We start from the raw sequence: 27,362 nt of genomic DNA, 5'->3' as shown, positions 1-27,362 counted from the left end.
CCACTCTGTAACATGGGACCTTCTTGAGACACATATAAAGGTCAGCACAGCACGGAGCCAGATCCAAACCCCTGACTCTGACAGACTGAGAGACTGCAGACTATCCTCAGATCATCGTTCAACATCAGCTGGAAACAGGTAAGCTCGGGGGCAGCTGTAACTGAGTGCAGACGCTGGAATCTGTACTGATAACACCAAATGCTGGAGATCAGAGCAGGTCAGACAGCATCCATGCAGAGGGAGCAAGCTGACATTTCAAGTCTACATGACTCTTCCTCAAAACATTAGCTTGCTCGTTCTCTGTGGATACTGTCTGGCCCACTGTGATTTCCAGGATTTTTTTCGTTTTTAATCAAGCTTGCGAGATGTCTGTATTCCCTGAATAAATATCAGTAAGGACATGAGCTGAGAAATTACGCCAAATTTAATCAGAATTATCTCATGTGGTCATGATGTGGAGATGCTGGTGTTGGAATGGTGTGGACAAATTTAAAAATCACACAACACCAGGTTATATGTTTTATGTTGTAGCTGTGCAAAACTCTGGTGCGGCCGCACTTGGAGTATTGCGTACAGTTCTGGTCACCGCATTATAGGAAGGATGTGGAAGCTTTGGAAAGGGTTCAAGGGAGATTTACAAGGATGTTGCCTGGTCTGGAGGGAAGGTCTTATGAGGAAAGGCTGAGGGATTTAAGGCTGTTTTTGTTAGAGAGGAGAAGGTTAAGAGGTGACTTAATTGAGACATATAACATAATGAGGTAAAAACAATGACTGCAGATGCTGGAAACCAGATTCTGGATTAGTGGTGCTGGAAGAGCACAGCAGTTCAGGCAGCATCCAAGGAACTTCGAAATCGACGTTTTGGGCAAAAGCCCTTCATCAGGAATAAAGGCAGTGAGCCTGAAGCGTGGAGAGATAAGCTAGAGGAGGGTGGGGAGAAAGTAGCATAGACTTTCTTCAGATGGTGACAGCGAGCACGAGGGGACATAGCTTTCAAGTGAGGGGTGATAGATACAGGACAGATGTCAGAGGTAGTTTCTTTACTCAGAGAGTGGCAGGGTGTGGAACGTTCTGCCTGCAACAGCAGTAGACTTGCCAAATTTAAGGGCATTTAAATGGCCATTGGATAAACATATGGATGAGAATGGAATAGTGTTGTTTAGATGGGCTTCAGATTGGTTCCACAGGTTGGTGCAACATCGAGGGCCGAAGAGCCTGGACTGCACTGGTATGTTCTATGTTCCATAGTTTAACAGGTTTATTCGGAAACACTAGCTTTTGGAATGTGGCCTCTTCTACCCTGATAAAGGAGGAGTGCTCCAAAAGTTTACACTTCCAGATAAACCTGTTGGACTATAACCTCATGTTGTGTGATTTTTAATCGCATGTGGCGTTAGAGGGCTAGGGGTCAGTTAACATGATCTGTGAGTTCACATTCTGTATCAGGGGAGTAACCACATGATTCTCACGATGAGGGGTGTTCTGATGAAGAGTGACTAGACCTGTTTAATTTAAAGAGGTAAACCATGGCAGGAGAGCTCAAAGTCTTGGATTGCTCCTCTTGCTCCATGCGGCAGCTCAGGGACACTTCCAGGGTCAGCATGTGTCAGCATTTTGATAAGGTTTTCCCCATGGTAGGCTGATGGAGAAAGTGAAGTCATATGGGGTCCAGGGTGTACTGGTCAGAGAACTGGCTGGGCAGCAGGAGACATAATAGTGGAAGGGAATTTCTCAAATAGAGACTGTGACCAGTGGTGTTTCCCAGGGATCCATGGTGGATCTGTGTTATTTGTGATATATATAAATAATCCGGAGGAAGGTATAGGTGGTCTGATTAGTAAATTTGCAAATGACTCTACGACTGGGGGAGTAACAGACAGTGAAGGGGACTGTCAGAGAATAAATCAAAATACAAAGATTGGAGAGTTGGGCAGAGAAATGGCAGATGGAGTTCAATCCAGACAAATATGAGGTAATTCATTTGGAGGATCTAATTCAAGACATACACAGTAAATGGAAAAGCCCTGGGTCAAACGGTTACACAGAGAGGTCTGGGTGTTCAGGTCCATTATAACCTGAAGGTGACAACGCAGGTCGATCGAGTGGTCAAGAAGGCATACAGCATGCTTTCCTTCATCGGACAGGGTAGTGACAGGTCATGTTACGGTTGTATAGGACTTTGGTTCGGCCACATTTGGAACACTGCATACAGTTCTGGTCACCACATTACCAAAAGGATGTGGATGCTTTGGAGAGGGTGCAGAGGAGGTTCACCAGGTTGTTGCCTGGTATGGACGGTGCTAGTTATGAAGAGAGGTTTGAGTCGATTAGGATTATTTTCATTAGAAAGACAAAGGTTGAGGGGGTGGGGACCTGACTGAGGTTTACAAAACCATGGGAGGTATAGACAGGATGGATAACAAGAAGCTATTTCTCAGAGTGGGGGACTCAATTACAAGGGGTCAGAAGTTCAAAGTGAGAGGCGAAAAGTTTAGGAGAAATATGTGTGGAAATACTTTACACAGAGGGTGGTGGGTGCATGGAACGTATTGTCAGCAGAGGTGGTAAAGGTGGGTGCGAAAGCGTGATTTAAAATGTATCTAGATAGATACATGAATGGGCAGGGAGCAGAGGGATACAGATCCTTAGAAAATAGGTGACAGGTTTAGACAGAGGATCTGGATCAGCACAGGCTTGGAGGGCCGAAGGGCCTGTTCCTGTGCTGTAATTTGTGTGCGGGAAGTGTCTCCAGCTCCAGCTCCTTGAAGCTTGAGTTTCAGAGTTGGAGCAGTGGCTGGGGACATTGTGGAACATCTGCGAGGCACAGAGTATCGTGGATCACACGTACAGAGAGGGGGTCACACCAGAGACTCAAACTCCACAACCTGGAAGGGAATGGGGGAATCACCAAACACAACCAGAGAGATACGCAGGGAGTGCAGGGATCTCCTCAGGTCATACAGATGGACTGCTCTGGTTACTGTTGAAGGGAATCACCTCTCAGTCAAAGCAGCAGCAACCAAACTCATTGCACCACAGTTGGATCTGCTGCAGAGGGGAGGGGGAAATCGCATGGCAGGGCACTAGCAATAAGGGATTCAGTTGTAAGGGGATTAGACAGAGGTTTCCATGCTGCAAGTAAGACTTCAGGATGGTACATTGCCTCCTGGTGCCAGCATCAAGGATGACTCGAAGTGGGTGCAGGACATTCTGGAGGGGGAGGGTGAACAGCTAGTGGCTGTGGTACACATTGGTACAAACAACATGGATAAAAAAAGAGATGAGGTCCTAAAAGCAGAATACAGGGAGCTAGGAAGAAAGTTGAGAAATGGGACCCCAACGTTTCTGATCTCAGGATTACTCCCAGTGCCACATGCATGTCAGAGTAGATCATTTGAATCCATGGCTGAAAAGATGGTGTCAGGAGGAGGGTTTCAGACCTCTGGGGCATTGGGGTCGATGGGGGAGGTGGGACCTGTACAAACTGGACGGTCTACACCTGGGCAAGACTGGGACTGATAACCTTGTGCGTGTGTGTGTCAGTCTGTGTGTAAGTGTGTGTGAGTGTGTGTGTGTGTGTGTGTGTTTATGTATATGTCTGTGTACATGTGTGTCAGTCTGTGTGTAAGTGTGTGTGTGTGTGTGTATGTCTGTGTACGTGTGTCAATCTGTGTCAGTGTGTGTGTGTCTATGTATATGTGTGTCAGTCTGTGTGTAAGTGTGTGTGAGTGTGTGTGTGTATGTGTATGTCTGTGTACATGTGTGTCAGTCTGTGTGTAAGTGTGTATGTGTGTATCTATGTATGTGTGTATGTATATGTCTGTGTACATGTGTGTCAGTCTGTGTCAGTTTGAGTGTGTGTCTGTGCATGTGTGTGTCAGTGTATGTCTGTGTACATGTGTGTCAGTCTGTGTCAGTTTGAGTGTGTGTGTCTATGTATATGTGTGTCAGTCTGTGTCAGTGTGTGTGTGTCTGTGTGTCAGTCTGTGTGTGTGTGTCAGTGTATGTCTGTGTACATGTGTGTCAGTCTGTGTCAGTTTGAGTGTGTGTCTGTGTGTGTGTGTGTCAGTGTATGTCTGTGTACATGTGTGTCAGTCTGTGTCAGTTTGAGTGTGTGTGTCTATGTATATGTGTGTCAGTCTGTGTGTGTGTGTGTGTGTGTCAGTGTATGTCTGTGTACATGTGTGTCAGTCTGTGTCAGTTTGAGTGTGTGTCTGTGTGTGTGTCTGTGTGTCAGTGTATGTCTGTGTACATGTGTGTCAGTCTGTGTCAGTTTGAGTGTGTGTCTGTGTGCGTGTGTCAGTCTGTGTCAGTCTGTGTGTGTGTGTCAGTGTATGTCTGTGTACATGTGTGTCAGTCTGTGTCAGTTTGAGTGTGTGTCTGTGTGCGTGTGTGTCAGTCTGTGTGTGTATGTGTCAGTGTAAGTGTGAAATGTTGCATCTTCTCTCAGGGTTAGTAATAAATACTAGAATTATAGTTGTGGCTCCTTGATAAATGGTCGTTAAGGGAGATAATTGCTAACTGTTACCTCTGGTTCCTGAGCCATTTCCGAGGGGGAAGTGCTTCTCCATATCCACTCTGTCTAGTCCCATCAGGATTCGCAAAGTTTCTATCGAATCTCCTCCTACCCTTCACCTTGTTGAGGAAAACAATCACATGTTCACCAGCCTTTCCTAATCCCTGGCATTTCTCACTACAGGAACCATTCCTGTCATTTAGTGAGCTTTCTCCATTGCAGTTGCATCTTTGCTATAATGTCACTTTCCCTCCTTTTCGAAAGTCTCCCTGACCAGCCTTTGTCAGGTCTGAAGTGGATCGCCCCATATTTGCTCAAATTTAAACATCTTTGTCATTACCATGTTCTATTTTTACATTTCTTTCTGTGCTGTTTCCAATGCGGCCTGTCCTTGTGACGGGTCTGACTGTGGATAGGTATGTGGGTCTCTGAGTGAACAGCAATGTTCAAGGATCAGTAAAACGTCATGGCTCCAACATCAATCCTTGCACGAGAACAAGCAGCAACCCAGGATTCTCAGACATGAGGAGAGGATGACCATTAGAATCCTGTGCTAACCCAAACAAGAATTGGCCGTGAAGTTTCATCTTCCATCGGACAATCTTCCAGCTCCCCTTTCTGTTTGCAACAATGTGTTCGAGCCAGGAACGATGGACAGTTCCAACTTATTCACCCAGACATAAAGACATTTGGGAAGTTGAATCTCATAGGGGCATCAGAACAACTCGCTGCATCTTTTCCAAGAGTCAAGGTAAGATTCTCACTATGCAGCAACAAATTGTCTAACATGGGACCTTATTGCTTGTTAATGACCTTAAGGGGTGGCACGGTGACTCAGTGGTTAGCACTGCTGCCTACAGCGCCAGAGACCCGGGTTCAATTCCAGCCTCAGGAGACTGTCTGTGTGGAGTTTGCACATTCTCCCCGTGTCTGCGTGGGTTTCCTCCAGGTGCTCCGGTTTCCTCCCACAGTCCAAAGATGTTCGGGTTAGGTGAATTAGCCATGCTAAATTGCCCATAGTGTTCAGAGATATGTAGGTTAGGTGCATTAGTCAGGGGTCAATGTAGAGTAACAGGGCAGGAGAATGGGTCTGGGTGGTTACTCTTCACCAGGTCAGCGTAGACTTATTGGTTTGACGGGCCTGTAGAGAGTCTATATCTGCAGATTTCACCTCATTAACGCTCGCTGTGAGCTGAGAAGTAACACCTATTCCGACAATTCCTGATGAGCCTATCCCGACAAGTCCTGATGAGCCTATCCCAACAGTCACTGCATCAGAGGGCAGGTCAGTTTTCCTTCATGTGAATCCAAGGAAAGTGATGGGACCAGACGGAGTACCAGGCCGTGCACTCAGAGCATGTACAGATCAACTGGCAGAGGTCACCTTGGACATCTCCAACCTCTCCCTGCAGCAGGCCCCTGTCCCTGCCTGTTTCAAGAGGGCCAACATCATCCCTGGGCCTAAGGAGGCTCATGCAGCATGTCTCCATGACGACCGCCCAGTGGGCCCTAACTTCAGTGGGCATGAAGTGCTTCGAAAAACTGGTCATGGCATGAATCATTAATCAACAATGATGAAGGGCTCCTGCCCGAAACGTCGATTTTCCTGCTCCTCGGATGTTGCCTGACCTGCTGTGTATTTCCAGCAACACTCTAATCTTGACATTAATGAACTCCAGCCTCCCCACTATTCTTGACCCACTCCAATTTGCCTATCAAACCAACAGATCCATGTCAGATGCCATATTCCTTGCCCTTCACTCCTCCCTAGAACATCTTGACACCAAGAACAGCTATGTAAGAATCCTACTCATTGACTACAGCTCGGCCTTCAACACTATTATCCCCTTGAGACTGATTACTAAACTTAGTGATCTCGGACTAAGCCCCATCCTCAGTTTCCTGACCCACAGGCCACAATCAGTGAAGGTTGGGGACAATATTTCATCCTCACTAACACTCAACACTGAAGCCCCCAGGAGTGCGTATTCAGCCCCCTACTGTACTCACTGTGTACCCATGTCTGCGTTGCCAAATACCAGGCTAATGCCATTTACAAGTTCACTGGTGACACCACCATAGTCGATTGAATCTCAGATGGTGATGAAACAGACGACAGACGGGAGATGGAAGACCTGGAAAAATGGTGCACTGAGAACAACCTAGCTCTCAATGCTGGCAAAGTCAAGGAACGTATTATTGACTGTCAGCGGGATGTTACAGAATCAGGTGTAGTTTGACAGCATGGGACAATTAATGGGACAATTAATTCGGTACATTCCTGAACTGACAGTGCATCATCGTGGCTCTCAAAAATGCAACCACCTTCTTGAACCTGCAGTCCATGTGCTGTGGGTAGACCCACAGAGAACAACCTAGCTCTCAATGTCAGCAAAACCAAGGAGCTCATTATTGACTGTCAGTGGGATGTTACCCATGCCCCCCCTACACATTAACAGCACACAGGTGGAATGAGTACAGAGTGTCAAGCTCCTGGGAGTGGTCATCCACAACAAGCTTTCTTGGACGCACTGGTTACAAAGGCCCAACAATGTCTCTTCATCCTCAGGCAGCTGAGGAAATTTGGCATGACGGTGAATACCCTTGCCAACTTTTATAGGTGCACCATCGAGAGCATTCTGTCTGGACTTATCACTACCTGGAATGGTAACTGTACCATTCAAGATTGGAGCCGGTTACAGAGAGTGGTGAACTCAGCCCAGACAATCACAAAGGCCAACCTCCCATCTATAGAATCCATCTACCAGGCCCGCTGTCAGGGAAAGGCCGCCAGCATTCTCAAAGATCCATCCCACCCTGGCAATGTTTTTCTACAACCTCTACCATCAGGGAGAAGGTACAGAAGCCTGAACACACGCACCAGCTGGTTTTGAAACAGCTTCTATCCTCCTGTTGTTAGAATACTGAATGGACTCTCAAATTCTTAACATTCGCCTGTACCTGTGTTTCTGTTTTTGCTGCTATTATTTCCTATCTATGGTACTTAACTCTGTGATCTGCCTGTATTGATCACGAGACAATGCTTTTCACTGTGACTCAGTACATGGGACAATTAATACAATTTGATTCAATTAATGTGCCACTTTCTATGAACAAGTTAGATGCTGAGAATTCTTGACATGGAGGTCAAAATAAATACCTGGTGAGAAGGGGATGGCCTATTGATTTATCACTGGAGTGTTATCCCAGAGACCCAGGTGATGTTCTAGGGACTCGGGTTTGAATCCTGCCCTGGAAGATTGTGGAATTTGCATTTAGTCAAAATCTGGAATTAAGAATCTAATGATAACTCAGAGTCCATTATCGATTGTTGGGAAAAGCCCGTTAGGTTCATGAATGTCCTTTCAGAAAGGAAACTGCCATCCTTACCTGGTCTGGCCGACACATGACTTCAGACCCACAGTAATGTAGCTGACTCTTAACTACACTGTGGGTAATCAGGGATGGGCAATAAATGATGCCAGGCCAGTCATGCCCTTGTTCTATGAATGTGTGAACAAAACTTCATCCCACTACTTGCTGCCAAAAGCCTCTATGTTGGTCACCAAGTATCAACCTCACAGGGCACACGCCAAGGGGACCAACCACATCCTACCGAGCCCAAAAACATTGGCATCTGATCTATTCGCATAGCCCGTCTGCAGACCACTGTCAGAGACACAGAGCTGCAGTTCCAGGGGCGCTGGCATTGTGAGGCTGCTGCCAGAGCCGTTAGTGCTAAGGGACAGGGCTTGTACGATATACAGAGGTGTGCACCCACATCGTGAGCGAGGGCCAGCTGCCTGCATTTTCTTTCAGCAAATTGCCAAGTGGGGAACTCTGTGGGACCTCAGGCTCAGTCCAGGCAAGGGGCTACCACTGGTCAGGGGAAGCCAAGGCACTCAGAAAAGGGAACAAATTGAATGCAGCCCAGGAACCTGGTCACTACCAGGAACCTGCTCTGACTGGGTAAGCTACAGGGAAATTGCAAATCCTCCACAAGGGTCAGGGTCTGCTCTCTCGTGTCTACAGCCTGTTCACCAAAGTCCATCAGAGACCTGGGGCACTGGGGGTGGGGGTGGGGGTGGGGGTGAGCTGAGCAGTGGGGAGGGTGCAGCAGCACACACTTCCTGTACAATTGGTAACCAGGGTTACCGAAACTCCATGGTTCACCACATACCACAGGAGAAGCATTTACAGCAATTAGCATCAACACCACGACCTCCTGTAAGACCCTGTGTCTGTGTGTGTTTGTGTGAGTGTGTGAGAGAGAGAGAGAGTGTGTGTGTGTCTGTGTGTGTGTCTCTGTGTGTGTGTCTGTGTGTGTGTCTGTGTCTGTGTGTGTGTGTCTGTGTGTGTCTGTGTCTGTGTCTGTGTGTGTGTCTGTGTGTGTGTGTGTGAGTGTGAGTGTGTGAGAGAGAGAGAGAGAGTGTGTGTGCGTATGTGTCTGTGTCTGTGTGTGTGTCTGTGTGTGTGTCTGTGTGTGTGTGTGTGTCTGTGTCTGTGTGTGTGTCTGTGTGTGTGTCTGTGTGTGTGTGTGTGTGTGTGTGTGTGTCTGTGTCTGTGTGTGTGTCTGTTGTGTGTCTGTGTGTGTGTGTCTGTGTCTGTGTGTATGTCTGTGTGTGTGTCTGTGTGTGTGTCTGTGTGTGTGTGTGTGTGTGTCTGTGTCTGTGTGTGTGCGTCTCTGTGTGTGTGTGTGTGTCTGTGTCTGTGTCTGTGTGCGTCTCTGTGTGTGTGTGTGTGCCAGTATGACTGTTTGTGCCATTGTTCACTAGTGAGAGGAACAGTGTGAGTACAGTAATCAGGGAGAAGGTCAGTGATCCTATTAAAGAAATAGAGAGGAGGTTCTGAGTGGTTTGGCAGATTTAAAAGTCGATAAATCTCCGAGCTGGAAGAAGTGGGTCCCAGGCTGTTGAGTGAGACAATGGGGGAAAATAGTCAGGACACTGGCAATTCCTGCCTGGCTACAGGAGAAGTGTCAGGGGACTGAAGGAGAGCTAATGTGGTTCCATTATTCAAGGAAGGAGAAAGGGATAAATTGGGAAACGACAGGCTTGTTAATCTAGCCTCAGTGATGGGGAACCGATGGGGAACAATTCTGAGAGATTGAATGAACCTGTACTTGGTGAGGCAGGGATCAATCAAGCACAAACATCATGGTTTTATTAAGGGGAGGGCGTACCTGACCAGCTCGATTGAAGAGGGGGCCGGGTGTGGGGATGGGACAGTGCTTTTGATGTAGTCTTCTTGGACTCCAGCAAGACGTTTGATAAGGTCCCACATGGAGACTATTGTGAAGGTTAGTGCCCATGGGGATCCAAGGACATTTGGCAGATTCAATCCATAACTGATGGAGTGGCAGGAAGCAGAGGGTGATTGTTGAGGGGTAACTTTGGAACTGGAAACCTGGAGTCACACAGGGAATTGGGTTGGGGCCCTTGCTGTTTGTGGTTTATAGAAATGACTGAGACTTAAATGTAGGAGGGTTGGTCAGTAAGTTTGTGGGTGATACAAAAATTGGTGGAATGCTTACTGATGAGGATAGCTTAGATTACAGGAGGATATGGACAGGTTGGTCAGAGGCAAGTGGAATTCAATCTGGATAAGAGTGAGGTAATGCACCAGGCAGGACAAACAAGGCCCAGGATGACATGATGAACAGTAAGGGCCTGAGAAACACCGAGGATCAGAGGGACATTGGTGAGTATGTACACTGTTCCTTAAGGTATCAGGCCAGGTGGATTATAGGCCTTCATTAGCAGAAGCATAGAACTTAAGAGCAGGACGGTGATCCTAGAACTGTATAAAATGTTTGTTAGGTCACGGTGAGAGTGTAGTGTGTCACCGTCTCACGGTGAGAGTGTAGTGTGTCACCGTCTCACGGTGAGAGTGTAGTGTGTCACCGTCTCACGGTGAGAGTGTAGTGTGCAGGTCTGGAATCCACATTCTAGGAGGGAAGTGATAATTCTTGAGGAGGGGCAGCGGGAGTTTTACTTTATCTGGGCTGGAACGTTTCAATGATATAGAGATTGGACAGACTGGGGGTGTTTGCTTTAGCGCAGAGGAGCCTGGTCAGGGTGGGGGAGCAGTGGTGGTCATGATTGAGATAGATAACATTATGAGGGACATTGATAGGGTCGACTGGAATGGCCTTTTCCCCTTGATGGAGGGATCAATGACCAGATTGAAGAGAAGCATTTATAGGGAATGTGAGGGAAAGCTTTGTCACTTGAAGATGGATTTAGATGTGTACTTGCAATGCAGAGACATACAAGGCTTTGGGAGGAGAATGGTCAATATGATTGTTTTTGATCAGTGCAGAGACACGGGTCTTTTTTGTGCTATATGATTAAACTGGAAATATTCAAAGCATTGCTCTTTTTACACTAATGATGCTAAACAATAAACAAGTCCAGAACTAGAGGGCATAGGTTTAGGGTGAGAGGGGAAAGATGTAAAAGAGATCTAAGGGGCAATTTTTCCATGCAGAGGGTGGTGTTTGTATGGAATGAGCTGCCAGAGGATGTGGTGGAGGCTGATACAATTACAGCATTTAAAACGCATCTGGATGGGTAAATGAATAGGAAAGGTTTGGAGGGATATGGGCCGGGTTCTGGCAGGTGGGTCGAGATTAGATTAGGATACATGGTCATTCTGGATGTTTCTGTGCTGACTCTGTCATTGCTCTGCATAATGTATTGAAAATGTGTTGCTGGAAAAGCGCAGCAGGTCAGGCAGCATCCAAGGAGCAGGAGAATCGACGTTTCGGGCATCAACCCTTCTTCAGGCTTATGCCCGAAACGTCGATTCTCCTGTTCCTTGGATGCTGCCTGACCTGCTGCGCTTTTCCAGCAACACATTTTCAGCTCTGATCACCAGCATCTGCAGTCCTCACTTTGTCCCCTGCATAATGTGTTGTCATTTTTCTGTTTGGTATATACTCTTCACTCTTGTTTTTATGTTAACTCTTTTATAAAAAGAATAATTAGTGGAATCTGTTTTCATTTCAAATGGGCTGGCAGGGTTCCTGACGTCAAATGGAACTCAGGAACAAGTGATTATAGGGAACAAGTAAATGTTGCTGTTGGAGCTTGATGATGTGTCAATCAGAATAATACACTGATTAGGAAAAGTCAAAACTCACACGACACCGGGTTACAGTCCAACAGGTTTATGTCCAACTACAAGCTTTTGAACCCCCGGCTCCTTCCTCAGGCAACCAGTGAGAGAGAATACATCACACACGAAATTTATAGTAAAAGATCAAAGGCTCATTCAACTGATGTGAATGTATTGAACACACCGAGATAGTTATAGGTCTTTAATCGGTTCAAATGGAGCTGCAGGTTTTGATTGATTATTATGTAAATCCCTGCCCCAAAATAACTTCAAGTTTTATCAGAACAACGGTGACACCTCAGATCAGACATGGCAGTGTACTGGTGAGGCCACATTTCTCCGGTCTGTTTGTATCTCAGCCTCGAACCAGACTGGTTTTATTTCCAAAGTAGGAATTTATTTTAAAAATGCCGCATTTACTGAGAATGTGAGAGTGAGTCTGTTTGTGTGAGAGAGAGTGTGTGAAAGTGTGATGTGTCTGTGTGAGTATGAGTGTGTGGGTATATGTGAGTGTGTGTGTGAGTGTGTGTGTGAGTGTGACTGTGCGAGTGTGAGTGTGAGAGTGAGAGTGTGTGAAAGAGTTTGAGAGTGTGAGGGTGTATCGTGTGGGGGAGGGGAGTCACCTGTAGTATGATGTGATCCTAGTCGATGCCATCACCATGGGTACAAACTTGGCCATCGGCCTCTGCTCAGCGACTCTGCGTTGTTGCATAGCCCAAAGTCTGCCTCCAAGGTTGAATGTCTTTGACTGCTCACACTCACACTCTCATGCAAACATTCACACAGACTCCCTCTCAAGTGGGCCAATGGCCTGTTTCTGTGCTGTAAATGTCAAAGAACGATACAGCACAGGAACAGGCCCTTCCTGATGAAGGGCTTTTGCCCGAAACGTTGATTTCGCTGCTCCTCGGATGCTGCCTGAACTGCTGTGCTCTTCCAGCACCACGAATCCAGAATCCCTTCAGCACTCTAAACCTGCACCAACACAGTTTGACCTTCCATACTAAAACTGTCTTCACTTACTGGATCCGTATCCCTCTTTTCCTCTCTCTATTCCTGTATATGTCCAGGTCCTTCATAAATGCTGCTATTGTGTCTGCTTCCACCCCCTCCTCTGGCAGCACGTTCCATGCACTCACCACCCTCTGTGTGAAAAACCTACCTCACCCATCTCTTTTAAATATCCCTCCTTGCATCTTGAACCTGTGTCCCTGAGTAATTGACCCCTCCACCCTGGGAAAAAGCTTCATACTTTAATACTTTTTACTTTTTGAGATGCACAACACATCTTCCTTTTTAATAGCAACTTGGCTTAGAAATTTGACACTCCCTTCCCTGAGATCCTCCGCCAATTCCTTCTTTTTGGTTAATACTGGCACAAAGTATTCAATTAGGGCCTCACCTCGAGAACATAGAACATAGAACGTTCCAGCACAGTCCAGGCCCTTCGGCCCTCGATGTTGTGCTGACCTGTGGAACCAATCTGAAGCCCATCTAACCTACACTATTTCATTCTCCTCCATATGCCTATCCAATGACCATTTAAATCCCTTTAAGGTTGGCAAGTCTTACTACTGTTCCAGGCAGTGCATTCCACGCCCCTATTACTCTCTGAGTAAAGAATCTACCCCTGACATCTGTCCTGTATCTATCACCCCTCACTTTAAAGCTATGTCCCCTTGTGCTAGCCATCACCATCTGAGGAAAAAGGCTCTCCCTGACCACCGTATCTAATTGTCTGATTATCTTATATGTTTCTATTAAGTCACCTCTCAACCTTTTTCTTTTAATGAAAACAGCCTCAAGTCCCTCAGCCTTTCCTCGTAAGACCTTCCCTCCATACCAGGCAACATCCGAGTAAATCTCCTCTGAACCCTTTTCAACACTTCCACATCCTTCCTATAATGAGGTGACCAGAACTATACACAATACTCCAAGTGTGGCCGCACCAGAGTTTTGTACAGCTGCAGCATGACCTCATGGTTCCGAAACTCAGTCCCTCTCCCAATAAAAGCTAACACACCGTACGCCTTCTTAATAACTCTATCAACCTGGGTGGCAACTTTCAGGGATCTGTGTACATGGGCACGGATTTCTCTGCTCATCTACACGACCTAGAATCTTACCATTAGCACATTACTCATTATTACTGTTGCTCTTTGTGATTTTTATAAAGACTTGGATGAGGAAGTGGAAGGGTGGGTTAGTAAGTTTGTCAATGACACGATGGTTGGTGGAGTTGTGGATAGTGTGGAGGACTGTTGTAGGTTGCAATAGGATATTGACGGGATACAGAACTGGGCTGACAAGTGGCAGATGGAGTTCAATCGGGAAAAGTGTGAAGTGATTCATTTTGGAAGGTTGAATTTGAATGCAGAATACAGGGTTAAAGGCAGTGTGGAGGAACAGTGGGATCTTGGGGTTCATGTTCATAGATCCCTCAAAGTTGCCATCCAAGGTGATAAGGTTGTTAAGAAAGCATATGGTGTGTTGGCTTTCATTAGTAGGGGATTGAGTTTAAAAGCCGTGAGGTTATGCTGCAGCTCTATAAAGCCCAGGCTAGGCCACACTTGGAATCTTGTGTTCAGTTGTAGTCGCCTCATTATAGTGAAGAAGGATGAGAGGTGACTTGATAGAAGTGTACAAGATATTGACAGACAAAAATAGAGTGGATAGCCAGAGACTTTTACCCAGGGCAGAAAGGGCTATCACAAGGGGACATCATTTTCAGGGGTTTGGAGGAAGGTTTAGGGGAGCTGTCAGATGTATGTTCTTTACTTAGAGAATAGTAGGTGCGTGGAATGCACTGGCAGCGGTGGTAGGAGACTCAGATGCCTTAGGGACATTTAAACAACTCTTAAATAGGCACATGGATGATAGTACAATGAAAGGTACGTAGGTTAGTCTGACCTTAGAGTAGGATAAAAGGCCAGCACAGCATCGAGGGCCGAAGGGCCCGCACTGTACAGTACTGCTCTATGGTCTATGTTCTATGATTTCTCTGCATAGATGTTGCCAGACCTGCTGAGTTTTTCCAGCTATTTCTTTTTTGCCTCTGATTGACAGCATCTGTCATTCCTTTGGCTTTTATTTTGTAAAATTAAGTCCTGAGCTTGTTCCACAGGGACCCAATGGTAGACATTTGTGGAAATATTTCAAAATACACAAAACAATAGATTTCAAAAAGAAGGAAAATATTCAAGGGGAGGCCCTGCCATCCATGTAAATAAATAACTTAAATATCATAACAATGGGAAAAAAGTAACTGCACAAAGACGGTAGGCAGGTCAGAATATTTAACAGAATAAGAAGGGCAGCAAAAATGATTAAAACATTAATCCAGAGGGGAAATAGAGATTGAGAGAAAGATAGCTAACGAAATACAAACTGGTAGTATGTGTTTGCAAACTCTTCCCTGTTGTCCTGTTCCTATGTTGATAACTTGTACTCTCTGTACTTTAATGAGTTTGTACAGATTGGGATGACTTGTTACTTTGGTGAGACCCTCATCATGTGACTGTGAGACCCATCGTTTTAGTCCAGCCATTTGGTTTGTCTCGAGCACCACCTTATTTGTGATTTTTGGTCATTATCTCTCTGCTTTAATTAATTGGATTATAGGTCAGCCCTTCAGTTGTTACTCACACTGCCTGACAGTTTTGATCACCCTTGGAGATTTATAATTCAGCCTGTTAACACTCCACTCCAACCATTTGTGTTACCTTTTGACACTCTGAATTAACTAGAATAATCTTGCAGTTATCTCCTGGTTTACAAATTCTATGCCTGTCTGCTTCTCTTTCACATCACCTGACCAAGGGGCAGTGCTCCGAAAGCCTGTGACTCTAACCTGCTGTGGATGAGGACAGTGTGGTAAATATTATCTGCATGGACTTTAAGGAGAAAGTGAGGACTGCAGATGCTGGAGATCAGAGCTGAAAATGTGTTGCTGGAGAAGCGCAGCAGGTCAGGCAGCATCCAAGGAGCAGGAGAATCGACGTTTTGGGCATAAGCCCTTCTTCAGGAATGAGGAAAGTGTGAAGGGCTCATGCCCGAAACGTCGATTCTCCTGCTCCTTGGATGCTGCCTGACCTGCTGCGCTTTTCCAGCAACACATTTTCAGCTCTGCATGGACTTTAGCAAGGCCTTTGACAAGATACTGTATGATAGGTTATTAAGTAAGGTTAAATCTCACAGAATCTAGGGAGATTTAGTCAATTAAAATTAAAATTATTGTGACAGTAGAAGACAGAGGGTGGTGGTGGAGAGTTGTTTTTCACACTGGAAGCCTATGTCTAATGGTGTGTTACAGGAATTGATGCTGGCTCCACTGTTATTCATCATTTACATAGATAATTTGGATGAGAATTTGGGAGGTATGGTTAGTCAGTTTGCAGATGACACCAAAATTGGTGATGTAATGGAGGGTGAAGAAGGTTACCTCGGAGTGCTACAAGACCTTGAGAACTGGACAGTGAGCTGAGGAATGGCAGATGGAGTTTAATTTAGACAAATGCGAGATGTTTCATTTCGGTGGGTCACACCGGACAGAACTTACACAGATTATGGTAGGACCCTGGGGAGTGTTCTGGAACAAAGAGATCCAAGGGTCTATGTTCATAGCTCCTAGATAGTGGAGTCACAGGTAGACAGGGTGGTGAAGAGCACCTTCAGCACTGAGTATCTGAGGTGGGACAGCTAGCTGTACAAGATGTTGCAGTTCTGGTCACTGTATGATAGAAAGGATATGATTAAACTACAGAGAGTGCAAAAGAGATTTACGAGGATGATACCTGGACTGGACGGTGTCAGGAATAAGGAGAGGTTGGATAGGCTGGGATTTCTTTGCCTGGAGCAGAGCAGACTGAAGGGTGACCTTGTAGAGTCCTATAAAATCATGAGAGGCATGGATAAACCAACAGCTTTACCCCTGGATGGGGGAAGTCTAAAACTAGAGGATAGAGCTTTAAGGTGAGAGGGGAGAGATACAGAAGAGCCCAGAGGGGCAATTGTTTTTCACACACAGGGTGGTGAGGTCTGGAATAGGCTGCCAGAGGTATTGGTGAATACAATTCTGTCATTTAAGAAACATTTAGACAGGTACAAGGATGGGATAGCTATGGAGAGGTAATGCAGGCAGATGGGACTAGCTTAATTGTGAAAACTGGGCAGCCATGAACATGTTGGGCTGAAGGGCCTATTTCCCATGCTGTGACTCGATGATCTCTGGAGCAGTTGGGATTTGAACCCAGGCCTTGTTGTTCAGTGGAAGGGAATGATTCCTGTGCCACAAACATTCACACAGGTAGCTTTATTAAGTCAAGGGCTCACAAATAAGACCATGACGATAAGACGATAAGAAACAGGTGCAGGAATAGGCCATTTGATTCCTTGAGCCTGCTCCACCATTCCATAGGATCACGGCTGATCCGACATTCCTCACGTCACTTTCCTTCCCATTCCCAATAAACGTCAATTCCAAGATTGATGAAGAGTCTATCTCAGCCTTAAATAGATACACACTACTGCCCACGTCCCCACCCCCCACAGCTCTCTGGGGCAAGGAGTTCCAAAGACTCACAACCCCTCCAAGACAAGAAATCCCTCCCGATCTCAGCCTGAAATTGGTGCCCCTTTATTCTGAGACTGTGCCCTCTGGTCCGAGACACTCCCATGAGGGGAACCATCCTCTCAGCGTTGACCCTGTCAAGCCCCTTCAGAATCCTGCAGGTTTCAATGAGATCACCTCTCATTCTTGTAAACTCCAGTGAGTAGAGCCCCAATCTGATCAGCTTTTGCTCAAAAGACAATCCCTCCATCCTAGTGAAACAAAACCAGAAATTACTGAAGGAACTCAGCAGGTCAGGCAGCATGTGTGTAGAGAGAAACAGTGTTAATGTTTTGCATCCAATAACCTTTTCAGATTTCCAACATCAGCAGTTCCTGATTTTGTCATCCTAGTGAAGCTTCTCAGAACCGCCCCGAATGAAATAATAATAGGGGTGGCACAGTGGCTTTACAGCGGATGCAGTAAATGATGTGTGTGGAGGTGCAGGTGAATTTGTGGTGGATATGGAAGGATCCCTTGGGGCCCTGGAGGGAAGTAAGGGGGGAGGTGTGGGCGCAAGTTTTGCATTTCTTGCGGTTGCAGGGGAAGGTGCCAGGAGTGGAGGTTGGGTTGGTGGGGGGTGTGGACCTGACGAGGGAGTCGCGGAGGGAATGGTCTTTCCAGAATGCTGATAGGGGAGGGGAGGGAAATATATCCCGGGTGGTGGGGTCTGTTTGGAGGTGGCGGAAATGACAGCTGATGATATGATGTATATGGAGGTTGGTGGGGTGGTAGGTGAGGACCAGTGGGGTTCTGTCCTGGTGGCGATTGGAGGGGCGGGGCTCAAGGGCGGAGGAGCGAGAAGTGGAGGAAATGCGGTGGAGGGCATAAACTTGCGCCCACACCTCCCCCCTCACTTCCCTCCAAGGCCCCAAGGGATCCTTCCATATCCGTCACAAATTCACCTGCACCTCCACACACATCATCTATTGCATCCGCTGCACCCGATGTGGCCTCCTCTATATTGGGGAGACAGGCTGCCTACTTGTGGAACGTTTCAGAGAACACCTCTGGGACACCCGGACCAACCAACCCAACCGCCCCATGACTCAACACTTCAACTCCCCCTCCCACTCCACCAAGGACTCCTCCATCGCCAGACCATAGCAACACGACTCCTGGAGGAAGAGCACCTCATCTTCTGTCTAGGAACCCTCCAACCACAAGGGATGAACTCAGATTTCTCCAGCGTTCTCATTTCCCCTCCCCCCCACCTTGTCTCAGTCCCAACCCTCGGACTCAGCACCACCTTCCTAACCTGCAATCTTCTTCCTGACCTCTCCGCCCCCCCACCCCCTCTCTGGCCTATCACCCTCACCTTGACCTCCTTCCACCTATCACATTCCCAACGCCCCTCCCCCAAGTCCCTCCTCCCTACCTTTTATCTTAGCCTGCTGGACACACCCTCCTCATTCCTGAAGAAGGGCTCATGCCCGAAACGTCGATTCTCCTGCTCCTTGGATGCTGCCTGACCTGCTGAGCTTTTCCAGCAACATATTTTTAAGCTCTGATCCCCAGCATCTGCAGTCCTCACCTTCTCCTCGATTCCCTGTTGTGTCAGACAGCAGTGTCGGTGTCCTTCTCTGACCATGTAGTTACTGCCTTTGTCTGTTTCCTCCTTTTTAAAGTGCTGTTGTTTTGATCTTTATCCCCCCCCCAAAGTTCCAAAACAATGCAACAACCTATAAAACAGCAATTGCTGCTTTTGGATTTCGAGGAAATCCCCTCTAACACCTAAAATACCTCAAAAAAGGAGGAGCTCTCACAGCCACAAAGTTTTCCCATCCTCCATCTTGGATTGCCCAGAAAACTTTTTATTATGATCACAACTCCTGGGACGATCTTTCATTGTGAAAAGACACGCTTCAATTTAAAATGATCTTTGGTTATGGTACAAGATCAATTATCTCAGCTCCAGGAAATCTCTGCAAGAGTTCCTCAAAGTAGTTATTTTATAATAATTAATTTGTCTATAGAAGTTATGACATACCACTGGAGAAGCAGTACATCCTGGCTCAGAGATAGGGACACTACCACCGCACACCAACGGTCCTAGTTACTGTGGATGGTGTCCTAGGTCCAATTACCTTCAGCTGCTTCAGAAAGGACCTTCCCTCCATCATAAGGTCAGAAGTGGGGATGTTCACTGATAATTGCACAATGTTCAGCACCATTCCCAACTCCTCAGACACTGAAGCAAGGAATGTTCAAATACAACAAGATCTGAATAATATCCAGGCTTGGTTTCAAAATGGAGAAAGTGAGGACTGCAGATGCTGGAGATCAGAGCTGAAAATGTGTTGTTCGAAAAGCGCAGCAGGTCAGGCAGCATCCAAGGAACAGGAGAATCGACGTTTCGGGCATAAGCCCTTCATCAGGAATGAGGACAGTGTGTCCAGCAGGCTAAGATAAAAGGTAGGGAGGAGGGACTTGGGGGAGGGGCGTTGGAAATGCGATAGGTGGAAGGAGGTTAAGGTGAGGGTAATAGGCCGGAGTGGGGTGGGGGTGGAGAGGTCAGGAAGAAGATTGCAGGTTAGGAAGGCGGTGCTGAGTTCGAGGGATTTGACTGAGACAAGGTGGGGGGGAGGGGAATTGAGGAAACTGGAGAAATCTGAGTTCATCCCTTGTGGTTGGAGGGTTCCTAGGCGGAAGATGAGGCACTCTTCCTCCAGCCGTCGTGTTGCTATGGTCTGGCGATGGAGGAGTCCAAGGATCTGCATGTCCTTGGTGGAGTGGGAGGGGGAGTTGAAGTGTTGAGCCACGGGGTGGTTGGGTTGGTTGGTCCGGGTGTCCCAGAGGTGTTCTCTGAAACGTTCCGCAAGTAGGCGGCCTGTCTCCCCAATATAGAGGAGGCCACATCGGGTGCAGCGGATGCAGTAAATGATGTGTGTGGAGGTGCAGGTGAATTTGTGGTGGATATGGAAGTGTCCCTTGGGGCCTTGGAGGGAAGTAAGGGGGGAGGTGTGGGCGCAAGTTTTGCATTTCTTGTGGTTGCAGGGGAAGGTGCCGGAAGTGGAGGTTGGGTTGGTGGGGGGTGTGGACCTAACGAGGGAGTCGCGGAGGGAGTGGTCTTTTCGGAACGCTGATAGGGGAGGGAAGGGAAATATATCCCTGGTGGTGGGGTCCATATAGAGGTGGCGGAAATGATGACGGATGATACGATGTATCTGGAGGTTGGTGGGGTGTAGGTGAGGACCAGTGGGGTTCTGTCCTGGTGATGGTTGGAGGGGCGGGGCTCAAGGGCGGAGGAGCGGGAAGTGGAGGAGATGCGGTGGAGGGCATCGTCAACCACGTCTGAGGGGAAATTGCGGTCTTTGAAGAAGGAGGCCATCTGGGGTGTACAGTATTGGAACTGGTCCTCCTGGGAGCAGATGCGGCGGAGACGAAGGAATTGGGAATATGGGATGGCGTTTTTACAGGGGGCAGGGTGGGAGGAGGTGTAGTCTACGTAGCTGTGGGTCATGGTCAAGGGGGCAGTAGGAGGAGGTGTCCGCGAGCTGGCGTTTAGCCTCAGCGGTGTAAAGGTCGGTGTAAAGCAGACACCTCCTACTGTCCCCTTGACCATGACCCCACCCCCCAATCACCAAACCATCATCTCCCCGACCATCCATAACCTCATCACCTCAGGGGATCTCCCATCCACCGCCTCCAACCTCATGGTCCCACAACCCCGCACCACCTGTTTCTACCTCCTGCCCAAAATCCACAAACCTGACTGCCCCGGCCGACCCATTGTCTCAGCCTGCTCCTGCCCCACCGAACTCATCTCTGCATATCTTGACATGGTCCTGTCCCCCTTAGTCCAAGAATTCCCCACCTACGTTCGGGACACCACCCACGCCCTCCACCTCCTCCATGATTTTTGCTTCCCCGGTCCCTAACGCCTTATCTTCACCATGGACATCCAGTCCCTGTACACCTCCATCCCCCATCACGAAGGACTCAAAGCCCTCCGCTTCTTCCTTTCCCGCCGTACCAACCTGTACCCTTCCACTGACACCCTCCTTCGACTGACTGAACTGGTCCTCACCCTGAACAACTTCTCTTTCCAATCCTCCCACTTCCTCCAAACCAAAGGAGTAGCCATGGGCACCCACATGGGCCCCAGCTATGCCTGTCTCTTCGTAGGATATGTGGGACAGTCCACCTTCCGCAGCTACACTGGCACCACACACCACCTTTTCCTCCGCTACATCGATGACTGTATCGGCGCTGCCTCGTGCTCCCACGAGGAGGTTGAACAGTTCATCCACTTTACCAACACCTTCCACCCTGACCTCAAATTTACCTGGACCGTCTCAGACTCCTCCCTCCCCTTCCTAGACCTCTCCATTTCTATCTCGGGCGACCAAATCAACACGGACATTTACTATAAACGGACTGACTCCCACAGCGACCTAGACCACACCTCCTCCCACCCTGCACACTGTAAAAATGCCATCCCATATTCCCAATTCCTTCGTCTCCGCCGCATCTGCTCCCAGGAGGACCAGTTCCAATACTGTACAACCCAGATGGCCTCCTTCTTCAAGGACCGCAATGTCCCCCCAGACATGGTCGACGATGCCCTCCACCGCATCTCTTCCACTTCCCGCTCCTCCGCCCTTGAGCCCCGCCCCTCCAACCACCACCAGGACAGAACCCCACTGGTCCTCACCTACCACCCCACCAACCTCCAGATACATCGTATCATCCGTCATCATTTCCGCCTCCTCCAAACGGACCCCACCACCAGGGACATATTTCCCACCCCTCCCCTATCAGTGTTCCGAAAAGACCACTCCCTCCGTGACTCCCTCATCAGGTCCACACGCCCCCGCCCACCCAACCTCCACTCCCGGCACCTACCCTGCAACCGCAAGAAATGCAAAACTTGCGCCCACACCTTCGCCCTTACTTCCCTCCAAGTCCTCAAGGGACACTTCCATATCTACCACAAATTCACCTGCACCTCCACACACATCATTTACTGCATCCGCTGCACCCGATGTGGCCTCCTCTATATTGGGGAGACAGGCCGCCTACTTGTGGAACGTTTCAGAGAACACCTCTGGGACACCCGGACCAACCAACCCAACCACCCCATGGCTCAACACTTCAACTCCCCCTCCCACTCCACCAAGGACATGCAGGTCCTTGGACTCCTCCATCGCCAGACCTTAGCAACATGACGGTTAGAGGAAGAGCGCCTCATCGTCCGCCTAGGAACCCTCCAACCACAAGGGATGAACTCAGATTTCTCCAGTTTCCTCATTTCCCCTCCCCCCACCTTGTCTCAGTCAAATCCCTCGAACTCAGCACCACCTTCCTAACCTGCAATCTTCTTCCTGATCTCTCCGTCCCCACCCCCACTCCAGCCTATCACCCTCACCTTAACCTCCTTCCACCTATCGCATTTCAAACGCCCCTCCCCCAAGTCCCTCCTCCCTACCTTTTATCTTAGCCTGCTGGACACACTTTCCTCATTCCTGAAGAAGGGTTTATGCCCGAAACGTCGATTCTCCTGCTCCTTGGATGCTACCTGACCTGCTGCGCTTTTCCAGCAACACATTTTCAACTTTGGTTTCAAAATGGCAAGGAATATTATACCATTTAAATTCCAGGTAATGACCTGCTCCTAAAGAGACAATCAAATCACCACCCGATAACATCCAAAGACATTACCATCACTGTATCCCTCACTCCTTACACCCAGGGGATTGCCAGGGGTACTGACTAGAAATAGAACTGGACTAGCGATATGGTAGCTACAACAGCAGGTCAGAGGCTAGGAATGCTGCAGTGAGTAACTCCCCTCCTGACTCCCCAAAGCCTGTCCACCATCAACAAGGCACAAGTCAGGAGTGTGAGGGAATACTCCCCACTTGCCTGGATGGGTGCAGCTCCAAACACTCTCAAGAAGCTCGACACCATCCAGAACAAAATAATTGCTTCATTGGCACCACATCCATAAACATCCACTCCCTTCACCACTGAAGCTCAGTAGTAGCAGTGTGTCCAATCCACAAGACTCACCAAGATTCCTTAGACAGCACCTTCCAAACCCCATGACCACTTTCATCTCGAAGGACAAGGGCAGCAGATACATGGGAACACCACCCTCTGCAGGTTCCCCTCCAAGCCAGTCACCATCCAGACTTGCAAATATATCGCCGTCCCTTCAGTGTCGCTGGGTCAGAGTCCTGGAATTCCCTCCCTCAGGACATTGTGGGACAACCTACAGTTCTTGGACTGCAGCGGTTCAAGAAGGCAGCTCACCCCCTCTTTCACAAGGGGCAACTGGGGACGGGCAATAAAGACTGGCCCAGCCAGTGACGCCTACAGCCTGAGTGAATATAGAGAGTGTGATTCGAGCAGAGGCTGTTATCGGAGATTGAATCGATGTGTTCAGCCTGGGTGACCTTTGATGGTGTAAATAAGGTAAAAGGGTTTCCATTGGCTGCAGGGTCAGTGTCGTATCAATACAGATTGAAGGTAAGTGAAGCAGACATGACCCTGTGGGGGAAAGCTTACCCAGGGATCTGTTGTGATCTGGAACATTCTGCCTGAAAAGGGCAGTGAGAGTTGAAATCAGAATTGGGGAAATATTGGTTTGGGAAAGTTTGCAATGCAATGTGGATTGACCAGGGGACTGGCACAATATGGGCAGCACATCTTCAGAGGTAATGCCATGTCACACCTCACTGAGACTGGAGAGTGGAAACTGAACTCTGCTATTCCTGGGACTGTGCACAAAGTTAGAGCACTATCAAACTATCAAATCCCCCAATTCACTCTTTCCAGTTGAACAGAAACCATAGACCAGGTTGACTACTGATTACGTGTGAATAGATTCTAACCACAGGTAACCAACTATGGATTCTCAGTATGTAACTCTGTTAATTAAAACTCCAACCACTGTAGACACCCAGCCCCCCACACCCCCGCCCCCCCCCCCCACACACACACACAGACACACACTCACACAGACACACACACACACACACAGACACACACACACACACACACAAACACACAGACACACACACACAGACACACACACACTCACACAGAGACACACACACACAGACACACACACACGCAGACACACACACTCACACAGAGAAATACACACGCAGTGACACACACACACACACACACTCACACAGCGACACACACAGAGACACCCACACACACCCACTCACACATACACACATACCTACACACACACTCAACCATACACACAGAATACACACACACGCATACACACACACACATACATTCTCTCTCACACACACTCACACACACACACTCACACTCACTCAAATACACACTCACACACACCCTTACACTCACACACACACATTCACACACTCACACCCACCACACATACACACTCACACTCTCACACACACACACACACACACACACATACACTCACACAGAGACACACACAGACATACACTCACACAGACTCACACACAGACTCACACACACATACATTCATATACACACACTTACGCACACACACACACACTTACACAAAGAGAGAGGCACAAACAGCCCAAAATAAAATGGTGTCATTGATGAAGGAGGAAAAGCTGAGAGAGTAGCCCATTTGGCTCCAGACCACAGGGTTTACTCTGAGGATGGTTTCCTTGCCAAAACGTTTTGTTTCTCAGTCTCTTTTCTCCAGGTATGTGACAGTTCTTCACGGGAGGCACAGATTGACTGCTGTGTGAACTACAAAGTCTCTGAGGAACCAAGGTTCAAGGCTGCTGCTTCCAGCAAGTGATAAGTGAACAGAAACTGGCTTTCCCCAGGCTTTTAACTCCAGACAGACACACTGCCCACCCCAGGGCCACTGACCCACAACTCCCCAATCCCCTACTCCCCTCTTCCCCCATTCCACTCCCACCGTGGCCTGGCTCGGAATCCTTCTGCCAGCATTGCTCATGACCACAAGCTGCTCAGCTCCCAGGGGGAACACTGATGCAATGGGCAGAAGGGTCTCTGTGTTGTACGATTCTATGATTAGATTAATTGTCAGGACGTTAAGGTGAAAATCTGGCCTTTGAGTGTAATCTTGGTCACAATGTCAATCCTATCACGACAGGAAGAGGATAATCAGTGACATGTGTTTTCTCCTCATTGTGCCCTTCCTCACTGCAGGCAACATCAGCGATGTCAGGCAGACAATCCAAACTCTCACCTGAAAAGCAAATTTCTAACTGCTTTGGCCTGATGGTGCAGTCCCACGTTAATGTGGAGAATTTTCTGTTACCAACGATTGCATCCGTCACCGTTTTAAGTGACCTTGTGCGACAGGTCAGAAAAATAAATGATGTTGAACTGAAGCGAAGCAGTTCAGACAAGAAATCCCTGTTTCCAAAGCCAGAGTCATTCAAGAGCTGCCTGATGAAGATTTGCAATGAAACCATAAACTCACTTGATGCGACCAGCAATAACCTGCGTAACATCCAGAGGAGTTGTCACCAACTGAAGGGGAGTCTTCAAGTACAACCCTCCGCCAAGCAGCTGGCCAGAGTTCAGGTCTGTGTCAATCAGTGCAAGGAAAACGCAGCTTCAGTGGAACAGAAACTCTCCGAGCTGAGTAGTCTTTACAATGAGCTGCTGGAAATGTGTGAAGACTCCCAGATTGCCAGTCAGGATCAACTGGAAGAAATAAGGAAACTCCTGGAAAAAGCCAGAGAAAGGAAGGACGCAATAGAGGAAGAGAAGGTTGATTTGGATAATAAATGGAGTGAGGTTTCCCGAAGGCGTGAGGAACTCCTCAATCAATACAAAGATGTGAGCTCCAGTGCTGTCGTTGATAGGTTTTGTGAGGAAGGACTGAAGAAGATGATGGAGAAGATCCCAGAAATTATGGATTTGTTGAGCAATCTGAGCAACCCATTGCTGTTTGCAGTGGAGCTGGGGAAAGGGTTAATGTTCCTCATAAAGCTGATTGATGATTTAAAAAATAAAGAAGCCTCAGAATCCAACTTGGAAATTAGGAAGTTCCTCAGCGAGGTTCAAGAACAAGCAGAACTGAAGATCAAGCAAGTCCAAGCTGAGCTGGAGACGTCACAAAACAAGTACAAAGCTTGTTATGAAGAGATTATATGTTTGGATAAAGAGAGTGAACAATTATCGAAGGAGATACAGGACACTCAGACCCAGGAGGAGTCTATCAAGACCAATCTCGAGCTGATGGTTGAAGGTCTGAAGGTACTCGGGAAGATCCAATCCAACTGGGCAGACATGATCAAATTCATTCAATTTGTCCCCAAGTTAACTGAAAGTTGCCTGAGCACATTTACAAAGGTTGGTGCTGGGGGTGAAGCAGGCTCACAGTGTGCTCCAGAGATTTTAGCCAGCAATCAGATCCAGGTGTCCCAGGCAGTCAGTATCTTGGACAGCGTGAAGGCCCTGTCTGAAACCTACGTGCAGGTTTATCAGGACTACTTTCAACAGCCACTGGGTGAGCTGAGCTCATTGCTGGGTGGACAGGGCTCAGACAACAAGTTTAAGGAGATTCAGAGAAAATGTGAAGAAGCAAAAAAGGCAGCACATAACAAAGTCACTCAGAATCAAGAGGAGTTTACCAAGAATGGAGAAGAAGCTATTAATAAACTTCCTGATTTGCTGAAATAAGGAAATCAATCAAAGAAAGGTGCTGATTGCTGATCTACTGCCTCAATGACACTTTCCTGTCTGCTCCAATATTCCTGGATTCACTGAGACACTAAGATTCTAACTTCCTCCTTCTGAAATCAGCTCAATGAGGGCATATCACAAACCCTATTGGAGAGGAATCTAAGTGTCACTACTCTCTGAGTGAAGATAATTCACCTTGTCTTGGTCTGAACTGATTACACACCTCACCAGCTCCCTCCTCACAACAATGTGGTTGGATTTGTTTCAAAATGCAAACTTGTACTTTTGGTCTCGAGCACGTCACTTCTTTAATTCATTACCATCTTCAGTTTATTGTGATCACCCTTTCCCAGAGAAACCTTTAATGTGAGACATCACACTGACCCTCCCTCACTGTGAGATGGTGTCACACTGACCCCCCCTCACTGTGAGATGGTGTCACACTGACCCCCCCTCACTGTGAGATGGTGTCACACTGAC

The 27,362-nt window shown here is 47.7% G+C and overlaps 1 protein-coding gene across 2 annotated transcripts; it reads left to right on the top strand.

Annotated features, from left to right (window-relative positions):
* On the top strand, positions 1-27,362 carry LOC140482683 (uncharacterized). 2 transcript variants are annotated; one of them, XM_072580195.1, is made up of 2 exons: positions 1-138; positions 25,395-27,362. In XM_072580195.1, the coding sequence occupies exon 2, from the start codon at positions 25,407-25,409 to the stop codon at positions 26,877-26,879; it is 1,473 nt and encodes a 490-aa protein (XP_072436296.1). In that variant the 5' UTR covers positions 1-138; positions 25,395-25,406; the 3' UTR covers positions 26,880-27,362. The 2 variants fall into 2 exon arrangements, with proteins under 2 accessions (XP_072436296.1, XP_072436297.1); XM_072580196.1 differs by lacking the exon at positions 1-138 and adding an exon at positions 10,114-10,216.

Source organism: Chiloscyllium punctatum, chromosome 11 (genome assembly GCF_047496795.1).
Source record: "Chiloscyllium punctatum isolate Juve2018m chromosome 11, sChiPun1.3, whole genome shotgun sequence".
In the NCBI taxonomy this organism is placed as follows: Eukaryota; Metazoa; Chordata; class Chondrichthyes; order Orectolobiformes; family Hemiscylliidae; genus Chiloscyllium; species Chiloscyllium punctatum.
The sequence above is the reverse complement of the archived record's forward strand: the minus strand, read 5'-3'. Positions and strand labels throughout refer to the sequence as shown.